Source organism: Bacillus rossius, chromosome 5 (genome assembly GCF_032445375.1).
Source record: "Bacillus rossius redtenbacheri isolate Brsri chromosome 5, Brsri_v3, whole genome shotgun sequence".
In the NCBI taxonomy this organism is placed as follows: Eukaryota; Metazoa; Arthropoda; class Insecta; order Phasmatodea; family Bacillidae; genus Bacillus; species Bacillus rossius.
The window spans coordinates 28,669,639-28,693,168 of record NC_086333.1 but is presented as its reverse complement, the minus strand read 5'-3'; the positions used below and the strand labels follow the sequence as shown (position 1 = coordinate 28,693,168).

General features: G+C 37.9%; 1 protein-coding gene across 1 annotated transcript in view; it reads right to left on the bottom strand.

The window, feature by feature from the left end:
• The window catches only part of LOC134531674 (uncharacterized), a 523,079-nt gene that overhangs the window by 326,871 nt on the left and 172,678 nt on the right, over window positions 1-23,530 (bottom strand). The window contains exon 3 of the mRNA XM_063367463.1: window positions 22,646-22,692. Within this exon, the coding sequence (XP_063223533.1) occupies window positions 22,646-22,692 (47 nt within the window). The remainder of the gene's footprint in view (window positions 1-22,645; window positions 22,693-23,530) is intronic.

The window sequence follows — 23,530 nt, the reverse complement described above, 5'->3', positions numbered from 1 at the left end:
AAATTTAGAGGCTTTACGCCCCCCGCCCCCCTCTGAGGGCGAGAAAGACGAATTACGGGCACATTTTCAGCATAACACGACCTCGGAAAAACTCTTAATCGAAAAGAATATAATTGTATAGTTTATAAAATTCAGGGGCATTACGCTCCCCACTTACCCGAGCACATTTTCCACCGAAACCCGTCCTTTTGGATCGGAAACACTCCAAATAAAAAAAAGCATTGTTTTAAAATTTTCGAAATTTTATGTCTTTAATTTACACCCCCCCACCCCCCTTCACCATCCGGGTAACAGTTGACCCAGGGGCAAATTTACACCTTGCCTCGAACTCGTGGAGACACAAAAAGCCTGATTATTACCCATAGCTCGAAATTAGTAGTTTTTTTTTTTATTCTCTGACCCTTCTCACTTCCCCTTAATAATTCACCGATGTTTCGGTCGTAATTACAGTCACCATCATCAGGGAGCAGTTACCTACTGATTATGGTTATTGCAATGTCGACCGAAACGTCAGTGAATTATTTGCCAAGAACACGGCTACAACCCAGAAGCCAAGCTACTTCAGACAATGGCCGTGAAAGCCTGATAACATTATTAATAAAGGTCTTAAGTTATCAAAATATGGTAATGTCAGAGGTTCTTCATATGGTTGCCAAATTTCAACACATTCGGACGTCGAAAATGGGTAATAATTGAATTGAAAAATTTTATTATATAGTCCATTCAAACATACATGTGAAGCTAAAAAAGCATGGTAAATAAGCTAACTTTAATCTTGCTAAGCTAGTACAGATATTGTTCTCCGATAGTAGTAAGTATACTTAGCTAGGCCAGAGCTGACCAGGTTATAGGTTGAGGATTGAGGATGAGTTTAATGACCGACCCTCATGACGTCACGGTGGCCATCTTGGTATAAAAATTCCTCAACATTCCACAGAAATGACTCAAAATTCCTAAAATCCCTAAAGAAAATATCTTCCTATATCGAGGGGAAAATTACAGTTATGAGGAAAAATATTCTCTTGAAAGTAAAATATAATCTTCAGCTTCAACGTCCAAACAACCATCACCGAAGAAAATAAACAGACACCTAACCTCAAAAATTAAAAAAAAATTAAGTATTGCTTGGCTGTGACAGAAAAATAAAATTTATTTGGTATTGTCCGCCGGTAATAGCCTACAGTATTAGATTGGCGAATTAATTAATTAACTTATTGAAACGCCAGATGGCGTTAAATTTCATTCACATTACTCAAACTCTCAGTCGGACGATTATACAGACCAATATCAATTCTTTTTCCCTTCAGAATTTTTTTTATATAAAAAGTGTCATATTCCTTTACCCTTGAAAATATGTACACAAAATTTCATGATGATCGGTAGAGTAGTTTCCGCGTGAAAACGTAACAAACAAACAAAAAAAACTCACATTCGCATTTATAATATTAGTAAGGATGGTTTTTAATCGATAAACTTTATGGAGTAAGTAGCCCCTCTACAAGAACTGTTAAGCCAAGGGAATATGTTGTAGGGTGGAAGATGGTTGCATTGTTTAAGCTCGTTGGTGATTTCTAACATGACGAATTCAGAATATATCAACTACTGATAGTTTGTGCGCTGTCCTGTAGCAAAAGTTTGGTCGATGCAGTTTTAATAGTGCAGATTTTGGAAAGCAGCTGCGATGTATTGCTATTGACGCCGCGGAGTACAAACAAGAATACTTTTGCGTCCCACTTTCTTTCTTACTTTCGCACACTTCACCTAAAACAAGTGACTACTGAACCATGTTTTTATCTATTATATCGCTGTGTATTTAGCTATATTTAGTTTATTTGATGTGTTTACATTTTGTGCTGATGCTGTAAAAAAATAAAATGTAGATCAAACATATATTAGAAAGCAATGCTGCACACTGTGCACGCCAAATACCAGATATAAATAACTGGAGTATTATTATATTCTGCTTTTCTTCTTCAATTTAAAAAAAAATGTATGATAAAACCAGAAAATCTATTAAAACATTATAATGTTTGTAATAAACCACTTTAAACTTCTACGGAGCTTTTGTAATTTAATATTAAAACATTATTGTTTACACGTTATTTTTTATGGTTCGCAATGCTATTTAATTTAAATTGAATAATACTATCCATATGACTAATGTGTAATTTATTTTATATGTGTGAGTCGAATATCCCCAACACATATCAACGTTTTAATTTTCTCAACCTATATTTAAATATTCAGGCGGGTCTAGTTTTAGAATAAAATATAATTTGAAATCACTACAATGTGTATAAAAATGTTTTGTAAGGTAATATGAATATGATAAACATTGGTATAATCCTGATATCCAGATGATAAAATGGTAGTGAAGTTTGAATTTGTACCTAATTGTAGGTATATTTTTAAAATATATTTTGAGTAGCCCCAAAGCGGTTACAGTTGTAAAAGAATTCCAACTTATTATAAACTGGTAAAGCATGTATATCCTTTAAGCGAAATTTAGAGACTATATGGGAATATATTTTACCATTGATTGTAATATTAAAATAATACTAATTATTCGTTATATGAAGAACCTACGAATGCTAATATATACAAGCACTTATGTTGATATATATTTGAAAACTGCTTTTCTTAAAAGTTAAATTGGATTTTTCTACAAGTAAACAATAATTGTCTACTGCATAACTGAACATTATTTGTCGAAAGTATTTGCGCTGTTTGCTGTCTTGCATTAGTGTAACTTGTCGTGGCAGTGATACCAGGGAGTATGCCTACTATTAAAGTCAGCAGGACAACTCCATAATACATTTCTGGACTGATTTATTTAATTTTGTAAATAAGTATATTCCAGTATCGGGAGGATTTTCTAACTAAAAGTTAGCCAGAAAACAATTCACGTGATACGATCATGTTGTTGCTAGATCTATGAATCCCACGGGTCGCGGGTTCGCTTCCCATCCACTGCATAGACAAATTAACGAGACCGAATCGTACCTAGTGGTTCGGAACCCAATATAACCTTGGAGGCGCTGTCGCCTTAAACCTTGTACATTACTGTACCATTTAATATCATAACCGTCAAACTAGGGTTGGATTTGTGACAGAGAGGCGACAAAGTGCGATATGTGCTAGTACTTATAATACGATATTGCACTCTAAGCGTTGCGCGTTTTGCAGCTGTGAGACTCGCAATAAATGTTCAGTATTAAATTTCATAGCCCAATACACTGACTTGTCATAATTAACACATTTAATTCTGAAATAGTTGTTTTAGGCCAGGTTGAACAAAAATTTTTACCCAATAATTTGCATACTGTCTTGAAAAGTACTAAATACTCTTACGTGGAGTCAATTGCTTGTTATTCGAACGGATAAGTAATCCCAAACAAGGTAGTATATTTGAATTTAAAAAAAAACTTATTCACAAAGCAGCAATGAAGTTGAAGCAAATCATTAAGTGGTCCCATTAAAATCTTCTCAAAATAAAAATAGGTATATATTTATGGCATGCTAACGTTTTGGTCACATACACTAGAGTGATTCCGGCCCTTAACTAATGCAGCATAGACATAGGCAACATTCGACAAACTTCGATAGCGAGGTAATTACAGACGGAAACGAAGAATTGCTTGCCTCAGGGGCGTAGAGTGACTCTCTGGAGAGACAGGAAAGCCGAGATCGGGAGAGCCAGACCGGGATTGGAAACGTACTCTCTCGGACCACGAGTGCAGCGTAGTGATGGGTCGTTCGTGAACGATTCGTTCAAAAAGAACGAATCTTTGAGAGAACGAAATCTTGCGATTCGTTCGCGATGTAAAGAACCGGCTCTTTGAGAGCCGGTACCTTGAAAGATTCGGAAGAACGAAAACGCGGAGAGAACGAGAGAACGAGATGAGAGAACCGGTCACGCGCCCGGTCTGATTTGTTCGTGAAATGATTCATGACGTCAGGAGTCTGAAGAATTAGTAATCACAGCGTGCGCATGTTCACAAGAGCAAACGATAACTGATCAAATAAAATAGGGTAACATGAAATGTATCTATACCTGAAAATGTCAACTGTTAAGTAGTGGTTTAAAATTGCTTTTTCACATTCACATACACAAATTTGGAAATAAAAAACTAAGAAAACCCGTACGAATTAAAAATAACAAATGTTCACACTTACCATTTTTGGGTTAATTAATGTACTTCATTTGTCTCTCTTCATACTGAATCGCAGTAGTTGTATTAAATTTTTGTCTTTTTTTTTCTCTAAACGTGTTGGTCTACGTGTAAACACTTTACTGTCACTAGAGTGTAAATAGCCTGTATATTAATATTTGTAACTTAAAAAGTAATAAAATATAAATAATTTTGTTTCATAAGTTACGACTCCTGATAAAAGAGCCAGATCCCATACACAGAAAAGAACGAAATGAACGAGATGAATGAATCATTTCACGGAACTGATCCAAAAGAACCGATTCGGTCAAAAGAACCGTTCTGCCCATCACTAGTGCAGCGTGTCGCTACTGCGCCGCGCTGGCTCGCCGCGTGAAGGCCGCGCTAAGTGGTCTCGTCAGCGCCTGGCTGCGTGTCTGCCCGGTGCCCGCTCCTAACGAGCTGTCACGGGAGCACCCCCCCCCCCCCCCCCCCTCCAACCCAACAGAGACTGCCACTCCTTCAGAGGCCGGGTGAGGACTGCGCAACACCGGGGAATGTATCTAACAGTGGTTTATCTGAAGAAGCTGATATGTGGTCTCCTGGACTACATGTATTACGAAGAACACATAATTACAGCAGGCATATTGTGAGTCTCATTCCCTAGGGAAGTGAGTATGAAATTTAAGTAAATTATTTTTATATTGTAAAAAAAAAATATTTCGACAACTCGCTACCAAAGATTTCCATGTAAAACTAACAAACGTGTTTATTTTTTACTGTGTAGCTGGTCTCGTTAATATAAAAATTACTTCATAAAGAGACGGGTCAAATTATCTGTCGAAACACAGCAGCTTCTTTACACTCCCTTGTTTGGTAGGGAACGTGTTTCCAAAATGCCACTGTTTTCAAGCGAACCTCAGAGAATCAATAAAAAAATCTATTGCATTGGATTGGCCTAGCCACAAGCAAGAAGTGCTGTTCGAACGGGCTAAACTTCTTTCCCCCCATAATGAATCTTTATTTTTTTTTCTTGAATGTTAAAATAATGGAGTATGACAAAAGTGCAAAATTAAAAAAAATATTAATTTTAAAAATGTATATGTCCTAAATTTTTTATTACGTTTTTAGTTTGAATGATACATATCACTACATATTTCAGTATGCCAGAAACAAAAAGGTACTTTTTTTTCAATTATTTAGCATGTGTTTCGTTCATAATTTCACCAACATCCACTCTAAAATTAAGGGCTGAAACAGTTGGTTTGATATATTTTTTTTTTTAAATAACATGCAAATAAAAATACAAAAGCCAACACTTGAACATTCTGCAGGACTACAGTATTCTCAGAATACCGTGGACTCGATGCTCATGAGCGGGTGAAGCTCATGTCTGCAGACATGAGCGCAGCAACCATTCCCTCCTGGGAGAACTGCTCCAAGCCCAGGTAACACCTGGTGTCCTACTGGCTGGAACTGCGAAAGTGACACTTGTATGTTCGTGACATGCCATGTCATTGATCTAACATCCGGAAGAATAACTGATTATTTCACAAGGGTCACTACAACAATATTATTTATTACTCCAGACTAAGAATTATGAGGTTAGTAAGTGCCCAAACCTCACTGCTATGCCACGTACAACGAAGAAGAAAAATAATACGGAAACTGTATCGTAGTCTGCGGAAAATAATATTTTAAAAAGCCAATATCCCTAGGCAAAGCCTTGACGTCAAACACCATATCATTTTTTTCTCGTAATTTTTATACGTGAAGGGCTACTTTAAAAAATTAAACACGATACCATTATTGCATTTATATTTCTCATAAATATTTTCAACGGATATTCACTAAGTATATATAACGGTAATTAAAAGTCACGTAAGTGATAATTATCACGAATAATTGCGCTATTATTACACCCATGATATTACACTTAGTAAATATCCGTCCAACATATTTACTAAGGAACAACAATTGTAAGAAAGGTATTGACTGCTTCCGAATACATAGCGATGCGTCCCTACGTTTCAATATAAAGGGCGCATTTCTAAGGGATGGATGGTATCCGAATACTTGTACTGCTAGCGCCACCTCTTCACTGTTGGTTGTACTAATGTGCACGTAAACATTTTGAGCTGGGATATCTACAGAGAATCAGCGAAACGTAAATTACAACGACCATTGGTAAGGAGAGTTAAAATATTTTAATGTAGCGTGGGTATTATAAAATTGTTAGCAATTAATATAAAATTGTATTTACTAACCCGGAAAATATTTTAAAAACTCTTAATGAGCATTTAATACATTAATCAGCTAATGTTCATCTATTCGTAATATTAAGATTATCTTTTTTATCTATATTTGAACTATAATCTAAGATATTTAGTTCTAAACAAATATTATGCTAAAACTCTGTAGTATTATAATGTACAAATAAAATACGATTCCGAAGCTAATGGATGTAGTAACGCATCAGTGGACTGGATATCACATCCCTAGATATCTTAAGTCTGAGTGCACGCATGTACGAATGAAGTAACGCAAAATATGACCGCGTTCACTACGATACAATATAGGGATCCACTAAGCGACTATTCGGAAACTGCCATCATGTTATAACTTACAGAAATAACCTCGATCAAAGAAATGTTATGACAGTAAAATGATCAATATGGCGTCAGAGACCGAGCCGTATGTGCCGAGCGACCGTGTAGTACTGGAGCAGCGCGTGCAGGGTGTCCACAAGGAAAACATTTTTCGTACCAACTTAGGCGAGAAAAAGTACTAGATTTTAAAAAAATAGTACTAAATTATAATTTGTTATGGTTTTTAACATTTTAGGAAGTTATTATGACATTGCAATGATCGAACTTAAATATCACACCACACACACATACATTCCATAGTTTTTAAAAATAATTACGCTTAATAATAAAACATATTGGAGTTACAATAATATTATTATATTAAAGAAAAATGTACTAGATCTGTACTAGACCACTAAAAAAGTTATAAAAGTACTAGATTTAGTACGAAAGTACTAACTGTGGACACCCTGAGCGCGTGGTGATGTATTTAGGGCCAGCCTAGTGTTTTAAGGAGGAGGGGTGGGACAAGCGCCCGGCGGTAGCCATGACAACACGCGGCACAGACTGCTTGCAGCAGCCGCCCGCGCTCCGCCCACCAATCACTGAATGTTTAACATGGCCACCCTGCTTGTAGGGAAAGGAGGGGGGGAGGGTAACTCATCCGTACTAGCCTCTCGAGCACGCCCCACGGGATGTACTGGGTGTACTGGAGGGATGGAGTCACTGGTCACAGCTTCGCTTTTCATTATTCGTTCTATTTGGAAGTGTGCGAAATTGGACTGTGGGAAACCGATTAATTAACACTGCAGGTAACGAGATTTTCTATCGTACAAAACATCATTAAACCAACACGGCGATTCTCAGTGTAAAGGTAGACTAAGGGCACCGTGGAAGACTGGAGTTTCTAAGTGAATAGCGTGTGAAAACAAGAATACATTACGTTGTAGTGTTCATGTTTTTTGGGTATGATCTCTCCTAATAAGAGGTGTTGCACAGATATATCCCTTCTAATTTAGATGTATGTTCTACGTAGTTGAATTTGTGCTGCCTGCAATGAACAGCGTTGCAAAGTAAATTCATGTTTCAGCGCCAAAGGTGCGAGGCTGGCCCTCCATGGAGCCAGCGAAGGACAGGCTGAATGGAGGCGGGAGGTGAAGGCGTGTGCCCCACGGCTTGTCTTCGCCCGCATGAAGATGTGTCTGTGTAACGGGACTACACGAGTCGCCCGGCAGTGTAGACACAGGAAATGACCTCCTAGTCGTGGTGAGAGGTCATGGGTCAGTCAGCGAGGGAGCTGGGACCCTGGTCTGAACAGTGCGCAAGGCACGACGAGGTACGGCGAAACAGCTCACGGAAACGTCCGCCATGTTTTCCCCACTATCCGGGTCGGCTGCGCTAGGACCTGACAGCAGATCGTCCAGACACGGCGTATGCTCTAACCACTGCACCACCGTGGCTCAGAAGGTCGTACCTGTTCGTTATTTTTTCTCCTAGAAGGTAAAATTTGTGAAATATATTTTTACAATACATCGCTAAATACATGTGGTGATAACAAAAAAAAATCTTAATGTCCGGGAAAGGACTTGTACTAGAACTCTATCCTTTCTCATCAATGGAAAGTTCACAAGATGGCAGAAACTTTTTTTTAAATTTTTTATCAATTTTGTTGGTTTTTAAAATTATTATTTTTATTATTATATTATTTTTATCATTTTATTATTTTTATTATTTTCAATTTTTTTCTGTGATTTTTTTTGATATTAAGGAAAACTTACGATAATTTTCTCCATGTGCTGTTGATTTTCTCTAACAATATATATATTGATGGTTTCCTCCGAGTGCTCCTGATTATTCCTGGCCAGACATCTGATAGTTTTCTCCAAGTGCTTCTGATTAAACGTGTCCTGACATCTGAAGGTGATCTCCGAGTGCTTCTGGTTATTTGTGAGGAATCGATCTCTGCATGAAATATTTTTATTTTACTTAATGTGTTGTACCATTTTATTCAGAGTTACATTAAATTAGTGAATTTCTGCTAATAAATCAGCACTTACAATATTTTTATCAGGCAGAATTTAAACAAAAAATCATTACTCGGTTGAATACTATGCCTTAAAACACCTGAGAAAAACTATCATGACGAACTTTCCTTGGTGTCTAGCGAAGCCATCCTTCTTTTGCGATCGTTTGTGAGCATCCCGCATCCCGCATAAAATAAATAAATAAATTTTGACTCAACACAACATGTGACGACATCTCATGCCAATAATTGGGACTACTTCAACAAGTTCATTTACATGAGATAACTTAACTCTCGATGCTGAATGGAGCTATTGTAGCCAGTTGGAGCCATGTATCCTCGAAGCCTCGTAGCCTTGTGTTGTGTCTTACAATATTTTTATCATTTGGAATATCAAACAAAAATACCATTACTCGGTTAATTAATAAGCTCTTAGACATCTGAGAAACCCTAACATGCAAGACGAACTTCCTTCTCCTTGATTTCTAGCGAAGCCATCCTTCTTTTGAGATCGTTAGTGAGCATCCCGCATCCCACATAAAAGAACTAAATAATATTTACCTGCAAGCAACACGTGGCGTCATCTGTTGACAAGAATCGGGACTACTTACTAGTTCTTTTGCATGAGATAAATTAAATCTCGCAGCTGAATAGAGTCTAAGACAGAGCCAAGTAGTTTCGTAGTCACGTAGCCTTGTGTTCTGGATGCTTAGTAGTCCTGTAGCCTCGCAATCACGTAACATTGTAGACTCGTAGTCGCGTAGTCTCGTAACATCATGGCTCGTAGTAACGTAGTCAGGATGCCTTGGATCCTCGTATGTTTGTAGCTATGTAACCAAGTAACCTTGTAATCTTATAACATAATGCTGCTGGAGCAGTTGGAGCCAAAGAGAAAAATCAGCAGATGACAGATGCAGCAATTGGATAAAGCCTTGTAGACTTGTAGCTTCGTAGTCAATTACTCATGTAGACAAACAGTCCTGTAGTCTCGTATCTTTGTAGCCTCCTAGTCTTGTAGTCAAATAGCGCTAGGCCTAAGACTATTTGAAGTCAAATACTTTTGACATAATTGATTGTTGGAGCCAAAACAATGTTGGAGTAATGTGACAGTTGGAGGCATTATATTTTAACTTAACATCGACGATCGCATCCTACTGAGTTTTATGTGCATGAATATGTACCTCCTTTTCGTTAAATGCTCTTCCATTTTGTAGAATTTCCAACCAAATGTGCTTCGTTTTCATTAAATACTTGACCTGCGTGACAATTGCGTAGTCATGCACGTAAATTACGTGTAAAGCGTGTACATTGTGTGCATTGCGTGTATTGCGTGTAAATTGCGTGTATTGCGCGTACATTGCGTGAACATTGCGTGTTGGAGCAAATGGAGCTTTGGAGCTCTAGGAGTACTTGTAGCTGATGGGCAATTGGATCATTGGAGCATTGGCAGGATTCGGAAAATTTGTAGCTTTGCAGCTATTGGAGCTGTTGCCCAATTGGAGCATACTGTATGTTGACGAGATCATATTCATGTGACGAGAACAGTAGTATGTAAATAGCGGTCCGGGCACAGGAGCCAGGCTCTTGTGCCGGGTGCCGGGTCAATGACCGACCTCTCTGGCGTCACGGCGGCCATTTTGGACTCAAATATTCCTCCAATTTCCACAAAATTCCTCAAAAATGACTCAAAATTTCCCATTTCGAATGAAAAAATCCCGTTAAAAGGGAAATTTACAGTTTTTAGTCCTTTAAAATACCAGCGGCAAGAAATGTCCATATTGAGGCTTAAGAATCCGTTTCTACAGCCTCCGATAAGCCTCTGACATCCTAATGGAATAAGTCATCATATAATTATACGTCACCGTTGTTATTTCCGTTACACCACCATATTTTTTAATCTTTATTTATTATCCAATATTAATAAAAATTAAAACTTTTTTAAAAAATTCAATTTATAAAATTTTTATAAAAAATATTAAAAACATATACCTACGACATGGAGCTCGTAGTCCTCGGTTCGAACCCGGTGAGGGGAAAAAATTAAAATGGCGACCTATATTTCCCTCATGGTGACTGCTGGCCGACTAACCCCCCACCCCTTTGTTCATAGCATAAATATATAGGCCCTATCGTTATCTAGTATGATGCCATGTCCGCCAACTTCAAAATCTGTAATTTTAATGCTAGAAATTCGGGAAAAAATCCATAATTCATCAAACAATTCATTCATTTAAGTAATGATTGATTCGATCAATTCATATCCTAGGTTCAATCCCAAGGCGATGCAATAATTTTTAATTTTAAGTAAAATATATCAATTTCAATAAATCATGTTCAAAGTCCTAAAAGAAGCATTGTTTACAAGTCAACCATCATCTTATAAGCCATTACGACAGGCAGCTAAAAATAAATTAAATTAAAAACCAGAAAAGGGTCAGGTTCGAGAAATAAAGCACCGCAAGTTATTTACAAACATAATATTTATTACATAATTTCTATTTTACTACAGGGAAACTTCCCATAGCCAGCAATCTTATAAACATTTAGCCCTGCATATGCGTGAAATGACTAATTCTTAGCTCCAATCGGTTTATACCAGACAGAGACTAACCAGAAACTTAACAGACATAGTCATCCTCTTCTTGACAGAGTTTCTGGATACCATGTTTAACAGTTTGCTTCACATCGTCAGAACTGTAAATTACTGCAGCCGATGTCTTGAATGCACACTTCTTCACTTTGTCATCGAACGGATATTACTTTTCATAAATACAGTCAAACCACAAGTTATATTTTAAAGGTCCGTTTGTTGCTACGTCATCAGTAAGCTCATTGATTATGTTCTGTCTGATATCGTCACGAAAAAAATAAATATATCTTTGGCTTTAAATGCTCAATCGGCTCCAAATGCTAAATCAGCTCCAAATGATGAATCAGCTGCAAATGCTCCAACAGCACAAATGCCCAAACAGCTATAAATGCGCCAACAGCGCCAAAGCTCCAACAGCTCCAAAGGCTCCAAAGCTCCAAAACACCAACAGCTCCAAAGCTCCAACAGTTCCAACTGTTGTAGCTTTGGCGCTATTGGAGCTTTGGATTTTTTGGAGCTATTGGAGCTGTTGGAGCTTTGGAGCTGTGGGAGCTATGGAGCATTTGGAGTATTTGGAGCTGTTGGAGATGCGGAGCTGATGGAGCCTTGGACATGTTGGAGCTTTGGCGCTTTGGAGCATTTGTAGCTTTGGAACTGTTGGAGCTTTGAAGCTGTTGGAGCTTTGGCGCTGTTGGAGCTGTTGGAGCTGTTGGAGCTGTTGGAGCTGTTGGAGCTGTTGGAGCTGTTGGAGCTGTTGGAGCTGTTGGAGCTGTTGGAGCTTTGGAACTTTTGGAGCTTTGTAGCTTTGTAGCTTTGTAACTGTAGGAGCTGTGAAGCTTTGGAGCATATGGAGCTGTAGGAACTTTGAAGCTTTGAAGCATTTGGAGCTGTTGGAGCTTTGGAACTGTTGAAGCTGTTGGAGCTTTGGAGCTTTGGAGCATTTGGAGCTTTGGAGCATTTGGAGCTTTGGAACTGTAGGAGATTTGGAGCTGTTGGAGCTTTGGGCGCATTTTGAACTGTTGGAGCTTTGGAGCTGTTGGAGCTTTGGGCGCATTTGGAACTGTTGGAGCTTTGAAGCTGTTGGAACATTGGCGCTTTTGGAGCTGTTGGAGTTTTGGAACTGTTGGAGCTTTGTAGTATTTGAGATTTGGAGCTTTGGAGCTTTGGAGCTGTAGGTGCTTTGAAGCTTTGGAGCATTTGGAGCTGTTGGAGCTTTGGAACTTTTGTAGCTGTTGGAGTTTTAGCGCTTTGGAGCATTTGGAGCTGTTGGAGTTTTATAGCTTTGGAGCTGTTGGAGCTTTGGAGCTTTGGAGCCTTTGAAGCTGTTGGAGCTTTGGGCGAATTTGGAACTGTTGGAGCTTTGGAGCTTTGGAGCTGTTGGAGCTTTGGCGCTTTGGATCATTTGGAGGTTTGGAACTATTGGAGCTTTGGAGCTGTTGGAGCTTTGGGCACATTTGTAACTGTTGGTGCTTTGAAGCTGTTAGAACATTGGCGCTTTTGGAGCTGTTGTAGCTGTTGGAGCTGTTGGAGCTTTGGAACTGTTGGAGCTTTGGAGTATTTGAGCATTTGGAGCTTTGGAGCTGTAGGTGCTTTGGAGCTTTGGAGCATTTGGAGCTGTTGGAGCTTTGGGCGCATTTGGAACTGTTGGAGCTTTGGTGCTGTTGGAGCTTTAGAGCATTTGGAGTATTTGAGAATTTGGTGATTTGGAGCTGACGGAGCTTTGGAGCTGTTGGAGCTTTGCAGCTTGGATCATTTGGAGGTTTGGAACTGTTGGAGCTTGGGAGCTGTTGGAGCTTTGGGCGCATTTGTAACTGTTGGTGTTTTGAAGCTGTTGGAACATTGACGCATTTGGAGCTGTTGGAGCTGTTGGAGCTGTTGGAGCTTTTGGAGCTTTGGCGCTGTAGGAGCATTTATAGATGATGAAGAATTTGTGCTGTTTGAGCATTTGCAGCTGATTCAGCATTTGGAGCCGATTGAGCATTTGGAGCCAAAGACATATTGTTTTTCTTGACGATATCAGACAGAACATAATCAATCAGCTTACTGATGACGTAGCAACAAACGGAACTTTGTAATATACTTGTGGTTTGACTGTATATATGGAAAGTAATATCCTTTCGATGACAAAGTGAAGAAGTGTGCATTCAAGACATCGGCTGCAGTAATTTACAGTTCTGACGATGTGAAGCAAACTGTTAACACGGTATCCAGAAACTCTGTCAAGAAGAGGATGTCTATGTCTGTAAAGGTTCTGGTTGGTTTTCTGTCTCGTATAAACCGATTGGAAGTAAGAATTAGTCATTTCACGCCTATGCAGGGCTAAATGTTTATAAGATTGCTGGCTATGGCAAGTGTTCCTGTAGTAAAATAGAAATTATGTAATAAATATTATGTTTGTAAAATAACTATGGTGCTTTATTTCTCATACCTGACCCTTTTCTGGTATTTATAATTAAATTTATTTTTATCTGGCGGTCGTTATGGCTTATAGGATGATGGTTGACTTGTAAACAATGCTTCTTTTAGGACTTTGAACATTATTTATTGAAATTGATATTTTTTACTTAAAATTAAAAATTATTGCATCGCCTTGGGATTGAACCGAGGATATGAATTGATCGAATCAATCATTACTTATTGAATGAATTGTTTGATGAATTTTGGATTTTTCCCCGAATTTCTAGCATTAAAATTACAGATTTTCAAGATGGCGGACATGGCGTCATACTAGTTGACGATATATATGCTATGAACATTTTGGGGGGGGGGGGGTTAGTCGGCCAGCAGTCACCATGAGGGAATATAGGTCGCCATTTTAATTTTTCTTTTGCCCTCACCGGGTTCGAACCGAGGACTCCGAGCGCCATGTCGAAGATATATGTTTTTAATATTTTTTATTACAATTGTATAAATTTAATTTTTTAAAAAGTTTTAATTTTTATTAATATTGGATAGTAAATAAAGGTTTTAAATATGGTGGTGTAACGGTAATTGCAACGGTGACGTATAATTATATGATGACTTATTCCATTATGATGTCAGAGGCTTATCGGAGGCTGTAGAAACGGATGCTTAAGCCTCAATATGGACATTTCTAGCCAATGGTAATTTTAAGTACTAAAAACGGTAAATTTTCCCTCGATACGGGAATTTTTTTACTCGAAAACGGGAAATCGGGAAATTTTGAGTCATTTTTGAGGAATTTTTGGAAATTGGAGGAATTTGTGAGGCCAAAAGGCCACCGTGACGTCAGAGAGTTCTGTCATTGACCCGGCACCCGGCACCAGTGCCTGGCTCCTGTGCCCGGACCGCCATTTACATACTACTGAGATCGTATCATACCGCATAGAATTTTCGTACTTATTATGTGCTTCCTTTTTTTAATATTCTTCCTCAGGACATGTTTGTTCTCATGGTTCGGAGATGTCTAACCTATACGTCTGACATTGAAAATTACCTGTTTAAAATGATGTTCACATATCGTTGATTGACACCTCTTGGTTCGGAGACACTTTTCTAAAAACTGATTTCAACCGGACGCCGATTACATGTCTGACTAATGAATAGAAATGCTTAACTACCAACGAGCACTGACTAGAGGTGTCTAGCCAACAACTACTAAATGTACCTGGCCACAGACTGGATATGCCTAGCCACTAACTGAACGTGTTAACCTGACCTCAATCTGGTAGTGCCTAACCACCAACTGGTCATGTCTAGTCAACAACCTGAATATGGCTGTAAGCTAAATACATGTCTGATCACTGAATATACATGCCTGGCCACCGACTGGTCGCGTCTTGCCACCTACTGAACGTTTCTGACCATCAAATACGTGCCTGGCCACGAACTGAATGTGACTAACCACAGACTGGATGTGCCTGGTCGTCTATTTTGAAAATTACCGGGCTCGTGTTTCGGAGATGCTTGGTCTATGTGTTTGGTTTTATGCGGGAACTGATTAAAATGTTCACCGAGTATCGACGAGAAATGCATTTTGGCTACTGTAGGTTGTGTTAGACAACCTACTGGATGCGTCTGGCTACCGACTAGATATGACTTGTCACCTAAAGGACGTACGTACCTGAACGTTGAATACATTCCTAGCTCTCAACTGGGCGCCTATTGACACATACTTGGCGTGCCTGACCGTAGAATACATGCCTGACCCCGGATTGAATGTGACTAACCACCGACTGCATGTGCCTGGCCGTCTACTACGATTCTGGTTACTGAATATACATGACTGGTTAATCAACTGATATGTATACAACTGAGTCTAAAACACATATAAAGACATGCAAAGGACTCGTTTCGCCTTCTAAGAAGACTGTAGAAATCGAGAAATGCTAATAATTTACTTGTTTGTGTTTGATGAATTAATGTATTTTTTTTTTATTTGAATTTGTATTGCTTTTTTCTCGAACCTGTTTCTTGTGTGGTATTTTTTATTAATTTTTTGCATCGCCCAGAGATCGAACCAAGGACGGAAATGGTTGTTGCCACAGTAATGATAAAAGATTACTGCACTCTAGCAGGTAAAATTTAAACTAGCATGGTGTATCACGCTCTAGCAGACAAAAACAAGATGGTGACCTCCAGCAGACGAAAACAAGAGGGAGGAAATTACATCATACTAGCTGATGATATATACCTTGGCATTAGTGGTGAAAGGTTAGTCTGCCGGCAGCTACCGTGGAGAAAGGATCTGTCGACGATTATTTTTATTTTTTGCTCTTACCGGGTTCGAACCGAGGACTTTAAAGTGTAAGTGCGTTTTTTCAATATTATTTTATTAAAATTTGATTAATAAAAATTTATTATAATTTTTGAAATGTTTTCCAAATTTCTAGCATAAAAATTATGGTTTTTCAAGATGGCGGCCGTAATGGAAATTGCAACGATCTATAATGCAATATGGCAGCCATAACGAAAAGTGTAACGATGGCATCATACTCATCCAAGATGACAGATGTAATGTAACCTTCAACATTTATAGAATCCAAGATGATGGCCGTAACTATACATATGTGCAATGGTGTTTTTAATGTATTTTTATTAAAATTTAATTAATTATTTTTTTTATAATTTTTAAAATTTTTTCCCGATTTTCTAGCATAAGTATAAATTAAGTTTTTCAAGATGGCGGGCATGACGTCATACTAGCTGACGATATTTATACATTGAAATAAGCGGGGGGGATCAGTCTGTCAGCAGTAGCGACATGAGAAAAGGATCGGTCACCATTTTTTTTTTGCTCTCACCGGGTTTGAATCGAGGACTTCAAGGCGTAAGTGCGTTATAAAAGTATTTCTATTAAAATATTGTTAATTAATATTAAAATGTTTTTCATTGAAAAGAGGATAGTAAATAAAGAATTTTAAGATGGTGGCCGTAACATAAATTGCAACGGTGATGTCATAATCCTAGATGGCGTCAGATGCTTATCGAAGGCTGAAGACATGGATGCTTAAGCCCCTTTTAGGATTTTGTGTTCTTTCTAAGGCAAAAGTCTTTTGAGGATTTTCGAATTCCTATTTTTTTTAATTTTTCAGTAATAAAACAAGAATTTTTCCTGAGAAATTGGGAAATTTTTTATTTTTAAAATTTTTTGAGATATTTTGGCCTGATTTTGATCCAAAATTGAAATTTTGGCGGATTTTGGCAAGTTTTGAAGGTCAAGGTCATCAAAATGGCCGCCGTGACATCAGAAAAACCGGTCCTTGACACCATCCACAATCCACGCGCCGGCGCCGTGCACCCGGAGGCCCTATTATATACTACTGTCGTCCAGACGGGCGTGGGCCAGAACCAACACGAGGCAACCGCTCCCTGACTCGTCGACTCCACGGTCACAGGCCGCCGCCGGCCGCAGTGACCTGGCGTGAGCGCCGTGCCCCGAGCAATCAGGTCCTGACCTGCTCGCAATTGCCGCTGACGAGGCCCTCCCCCCTCTCCCTCAACCGCCAGCCAACCACAGTCCTCATTGGGCGTCCAACGTCTGGAATGTCAGGGCTGTAGCTGATGGTATCTGTCTGCCCTTTCGATCTCCTCAACAGCGGCGACATCCTCGGATGGCTCTTCACCTCGCTTGTCGGCTTGTAGGTATTCAACCTGCATCATTGAATGTTCCCTTAAATACCATCACGAATGAGAACATACTTACTGCACACTTACTTCATATAATATAACTAAGTGCACATATACGTATGATATAAACTATGAACTTTGAAAAGTTATTGGTGTGTTATTTTTGTAACAGTTAATAGAAAGTAGCAAACATAAATGTACTTTATTCCCAACAGGCGGTGGTTATTTATTGGAAAAGTAACTGCAGTTGGACACTTAAGAAAAATTAACAGGTTTGCAAGTGCCGAAAAAGTGTAAGAGAAGTAAAAGATATAAAAACTATATACTTTGAAAGTTTCGGTTATCAATAATATTGAATTAGGTTAATTTTTAAGTGTAGTTATTAATGATACTTAAGGGAACTAACAGAGGACATTATATAGCAAACCGTGTTAAGACGTACAAAGACACGCCTTATCCGAGTCTGCACGGCTTGTCGGATTCCCCCCCCCCCCTTATCCAGGCCGAAAAGTTCTTAGACCAAAATGATGGAAACGACATATTAAAATAAATTACTCTGATCAAGCTTATTATAGATGATGACAATTTTAATTACTTTGAGGCTGATATCAAAACAGTAGACTTCAAAATCTTAAAAGTATTAGTAATATAAATGTAAGGAATATGACAATAGCCGAAGACGATATGGGAAGATTCTAACATATTGTTCGACATGTTAAGACTTATACTTGCTTCGAAAATTGATGAAAATTTATCAATACCAAACTAATATCGTGAAATAAGTGCGTACTGCATAAAATAATGACTTGTTTGCCTTCATCTGTATAAAAGTGAAAATTAAATTACATTTTGGATAAATTAAAAAGATTGTTTTATTTCGTGCAATCTAATTTATAGCTAAGACTGAGTTCTCTTAATACAACTTCTAACTTAAAGATTTAAAAATCGTAATCAATGACAAAATTGAGATTAAAAATAAAGCCTTTCCAGCAATCGAGACGAGTTCGAGCAACATTGTGACTGAAATCATTTGGAGCCAAATGTAGATGAACCCATTGTTGCCAGATTGAGATGTATCATTTCGTATTTCAGAAAATATATCCTAGTGATCGTATCCTACCGAGTTAAATGATTTTACAAATGTGTGTCCTTTTCATTGAATGTTTGTAATCAAGTCTTCAGTCAGGGCCGAATATTTAATGGTTCAAAACCCCTTGATCTTGTAGTAAGCATAAAATATATATTTCAGGTTGTGTCGTCTCTATATTAGGAATTAAATTTCCTGAGTTAGTATTTTTTATAAAAGAGTTTTCTTCTATGTGGTTGATGTATCCTTCTAGCCATTTAGCCTCGTAGCCAGGTTCGGAATAAAAAAATATTTTAACTTCACCGAGATAAAAGTATTAACGAACTTTAAAAGAAGCTATGTGGAGGGAGTTCACAGCAAAAGGAGTTATAAACTGATTGATATGATACTATCATTACTAAATGACTATTAGAACAGAAACCACTGAACGATTGGTATAGCACCTGTTAATGAAAAAAATAACCCACTCCTGAAAACTGTTCATTCTAATGCAAATAAACTAGAGGTAAAAAAACCCAAAGCTAAAGTTAGGGAATTTGTATATATTTCAAAATATAAACGAACAATCGATCAAGGTTATATGCATAATTTTTCAACTCAAATATTTTGTTGAAAAAATACGTTATTACCTTCCAAGATGTTATTATTTGGAAGATTTAGGAGGTTCGGCGATACATGGCGAATTCTACGAGGAAGAAATTCAGCCTACCAAGTACCCGAACGATTATTTAGATCAAAAAGTGATAATACGTAAAGTTTATTGCTTGTTTGTGAAGTGGTTAGGATTCGATAAACCCTAAAATGGATGAAAACTAATGATGTTAAATAAATTAAAATATAACGCGATGTTGTGAATGTTTATGTAGAGTAAAGAGTTGTAAATGTTTATGTAGTGTGATGTCTTGTAGATTTTTATATTAATAAAATAATGCAAGTATTAAATAATTAATTATTTTTATTTATGCTTGTACTGTTTAAAAAATTTCACTTGTTACGAGGTCAGGATTCTCATCGAAGGTACTTACAATGGTATTAGGAGGCTGGGGATGTGTGGTGACAGGACTAAATCACACAGCTATTATGTTTGGAAAGAGTTGTTTGGTGTAGGAGAGGGGAGGTATGCTGACGTCAAAGGACGTGCGTCAGAGGTGTGTACACTTGGGACACATGGACAGGACTGGAATGTAAAGGGCAGAGTTATATAGGGGAGGGGGAGAAACCATTGCACCATTAGGACAGTGATGATAAGTTGGCGATTACGTGACGCTGATGTCGGACGTATCATTCGTAGTTGTCAGCAGAGCTAATATGTGTCGTGCCAGCTATGAGAAGATTCTTGAGGAAGAGTATAGAGGTGTAAAAGTAACGAAAGAAAGCGTACCCGTATGTATTCGTTACTGTAACAATTAGTACTCGTTACTATCGTATCGTTACTCGTTACTTCTGATACTACATAGCGTGCAATGTTATGTTAGAGCAACGAATCGAGTCGTATTGCGTACGCGTACAGAATGACGTTGCGGCGTCGCAACATTCATAATTTGTATAAAACATACTTACTTATACATTACATACCAAACTGCGTAAGGTGCATTTTTTTTCACTTTTCCGTATTTTTAACCAAACTTGTGTTTAAGTCATTCTAAATTTAATTTGATTTAATAAGTAAAGTGTAGAACTACTAGTGAACTGTTCTATACTACGAAAAATGCGAGTAACGAAATGCATTCGTGTGTAACGTTTCGTTATTCGGTACTAGATGGCGCACCCGTTACTCAGTACCGAAGACATACGGTTTGCTACAGCTCTAGAAGAGTACGATGCGAGCTGGGAGGAGGTGGAGGAGGAGCTTGGAGACGAGATGGAGGAGACGAGTGACGAGATGGAAGATCCTGAGATGGTGGCAGTCGTTGAGGAGGTGTGGAGCTACGTGACGGAAGTAGAGGTGTGCGCGGGTGAGGGGAGCTGCATGGATGTGATGGCGAGGAGAAAGTGAACGTGACTGCAGAGTTCGCAGAGTTGACTAGGGACCTGTGTGAGCGGGTAGCCGAATGGACTGAAGATGATATTGTGGTTATGAAGGACGAGGTGGAAGTGTCGTCAGTGTGTCAGGACGAGGATCGAGAATTCATGTAATTTTTTTTTTTTAGTGTTTTGAGATAAATTAAATTGATTTTTAAAAGTATTTTTTTTATATTTATTTCGAATTCTTATCACGATTGTTCAAAATATACTTTTTACATGTTGTGTGAAGTGCATCTAACAGACATGGTAATGGGGTGATGGGCTAGGTGTGTGTTATAACTCTGTCATATTATACTGTAGTGATCAAACATCAAGTCAAAACGTAAAATTTCATGTGTTGGCTATGGTCTCTCTCTCTTGGAGAGGGAATACATCTAATAATCTACAAATATGAATCGTAACATAATGTGATTGTTTGTAACATAATATGGTCGTGCACGATTAAAGCTGCGTGTGTTTTTCTTTCATTAAAAACCTTATTGAAACATATATGTGTTCAAACACTAAAATATCTGCAACCAAGCAGCTTTTAAATATGAATACGCAAACATAATACAGCTTAGAAAAGTGAAATATAAATATATATGCAAGCATTTAAATATTTGCTTCCATACAGCTTTTGAACACTAATACTAAACACAATCATGCTTAGAAGATGCATTAATTAATTATTAAATGTGGGTTAGGATTCTGAAAAATTTCTGGTCCTGAATGGTGTAAGAGGGTGGCACAAATTAAATTAAATGGTAGAAAAGTTTTTAATGTAATAAGTATTTTTAAAAGTTTTATTACTTTAACCATCGAATCCGAAATATTTTATATATGATTATGTATTTAAGAGAAAATGGCGGTCACAACCACCATCATAAACAAAATGGTTGAAGTTGAAGTTTTTGTGGATTTTGTAGATTTTTTAGATTTTTTGAAAATTTATAGATATTTTTGTTCTATAAGGTTCATAACAACACTGCTAGGAAATAAAAACTCGACCTTACATGCACGAGGAACAGCAATACTTACATACTTTAGGAACCAACACCAGAAACAAAGATGGCGACATCCATCAGATAAAATCAAGATGGCGGTCTCCACTAAAAAAACAAGATAGCTGCCTCCATCACCGTGCTGGTGGTGCCAGCATAACGAAAAATGCAACGCACAGGGGTGAGACACTCGATGATGACATCCTAACGAAATGTGCAACGCACAGGAGTGGGGTACTCGAGGACATCATCATAACTTAAAGTGCAATGCACAGGAGTGGGGCGCTCAATGATAATAACATCGTATTTTTAATTAAAATTTTAATAATAATTTTTTTTATAAATTTTAATTATTTTCAATTTTTTGACTTTGATAATTGCGGATTTCCAAGATGGTGGATGTGATGTCATAATTCACAATGGTGAAATGTTCTGGAAAAACAAATGGCGGAATGTTATAGAAAAATGGAGGAATCCAAGATGGCCACCGGGGTCATACATCAAGGTCATCGAAGATGGCCGAGAGATGTGATGTAATTCAAGATGGCCGCTGCGGATCATGGATCCCGAGCCATGAGCCGGTGTGTCCATACATATAAACCCTACCTACTAAAAAAATTTAATGAGGCATTGCAACGCATACCGGGAATTAGCTAGATAATATAATCTTTTCTGTATCAGTAATCTTTCATTTTTCCCACTTTTTTCTACAATGCTTTATAGATTATATATTACATACATACCATCCATTTTTAGATATATAGAGATAAATCAATATATACACTGGCAGAACAAAGTCTGCTGGGTTCTACCAGTGATATTATTTTGAAAACTTTACTTTAAAATTAAGAAGACTATCTTCATCTGATTTCGAAAAAAGTAACCTTCACCATTAGATCAGCCCGGGAAACACTGGGTACTGCAGCTTGTGTGTGTATGTGTGTGCGTGTATATCTTATTGGGAAATTATTAGTTCATATTCATAAGATCCAGATTATTCTACAAAGCGTGACTGAGAGGGCAATAATATCACTTCGTTTTGGATATGACGCCAGGTAGCTTTCAGAACAGTTCTTTCAAGTATGAATATTCTGTGGTTTTTACTCACCCAAGTATTAGCACCTGTTTACCCGGGAATACATCAGCTCTTCTTTGCTGCAACAAGAAAAAGTTCACCACTGTAAAAATACAGTCATAAAACAAAAAAAGTATAATATTACAAATCACACAAAACTATTTAAGGGGAGCATATATTAATAAAATACATAGTACTATCACAAATGACACATTATGTGAATCAGAAGTATATGACAACATTTCAATGTTCTGTGTTACACCTCACTAGTCGCTGTTTCTGGTATGACACACATTCTTCAAAAGCTATCATTATCGCAATACAGTAGCCTCAGCAAGTAAAGAGAAACTTTGAATTCATAATATTCTTTGGCTTGGTTAGCAAAAATTCATAATACATCCTGACTTTGTTTACACCTTATAATAAACAATTTCACTTAAAAATAACATTTTTATCATCACTCTGCTACACGAACCAGAAAATATTCCATCTCATAGGCCATCCATTTTCTCTGTGTGCGTATTGGTTACTTCACAGTCGTTGCAAGAGCGTGCTATCATTGCTGTTTCCTTGCACATATAGTTTGTTTTAAAATAGATGCTTATCAACTCTCATCCATAAAGACCTGCAAAATTCGCGGATTCATTTCGTGATATGCTACAATTCAAATAATTATACCTTAGCGCTGCTTCTGCAATTGGTTCACTGTTAATCTGGAGGACTGAGGGCCAATTAGAGACCCTCACTCAAAGAAGTGTCGAATCACAGACACTCGGTCGAGACGACTCACAAGTCAGCAGCCAATGAACAGGTGGCATTTGGCCGAGTGTGTAGAGTGTAGTAGAGTCTATCCTGGAGGTCATTGAATCCGCGAATTTTGCATGTCTCTAGTAGAGACCTGCAAAATTCGCGGTTTCG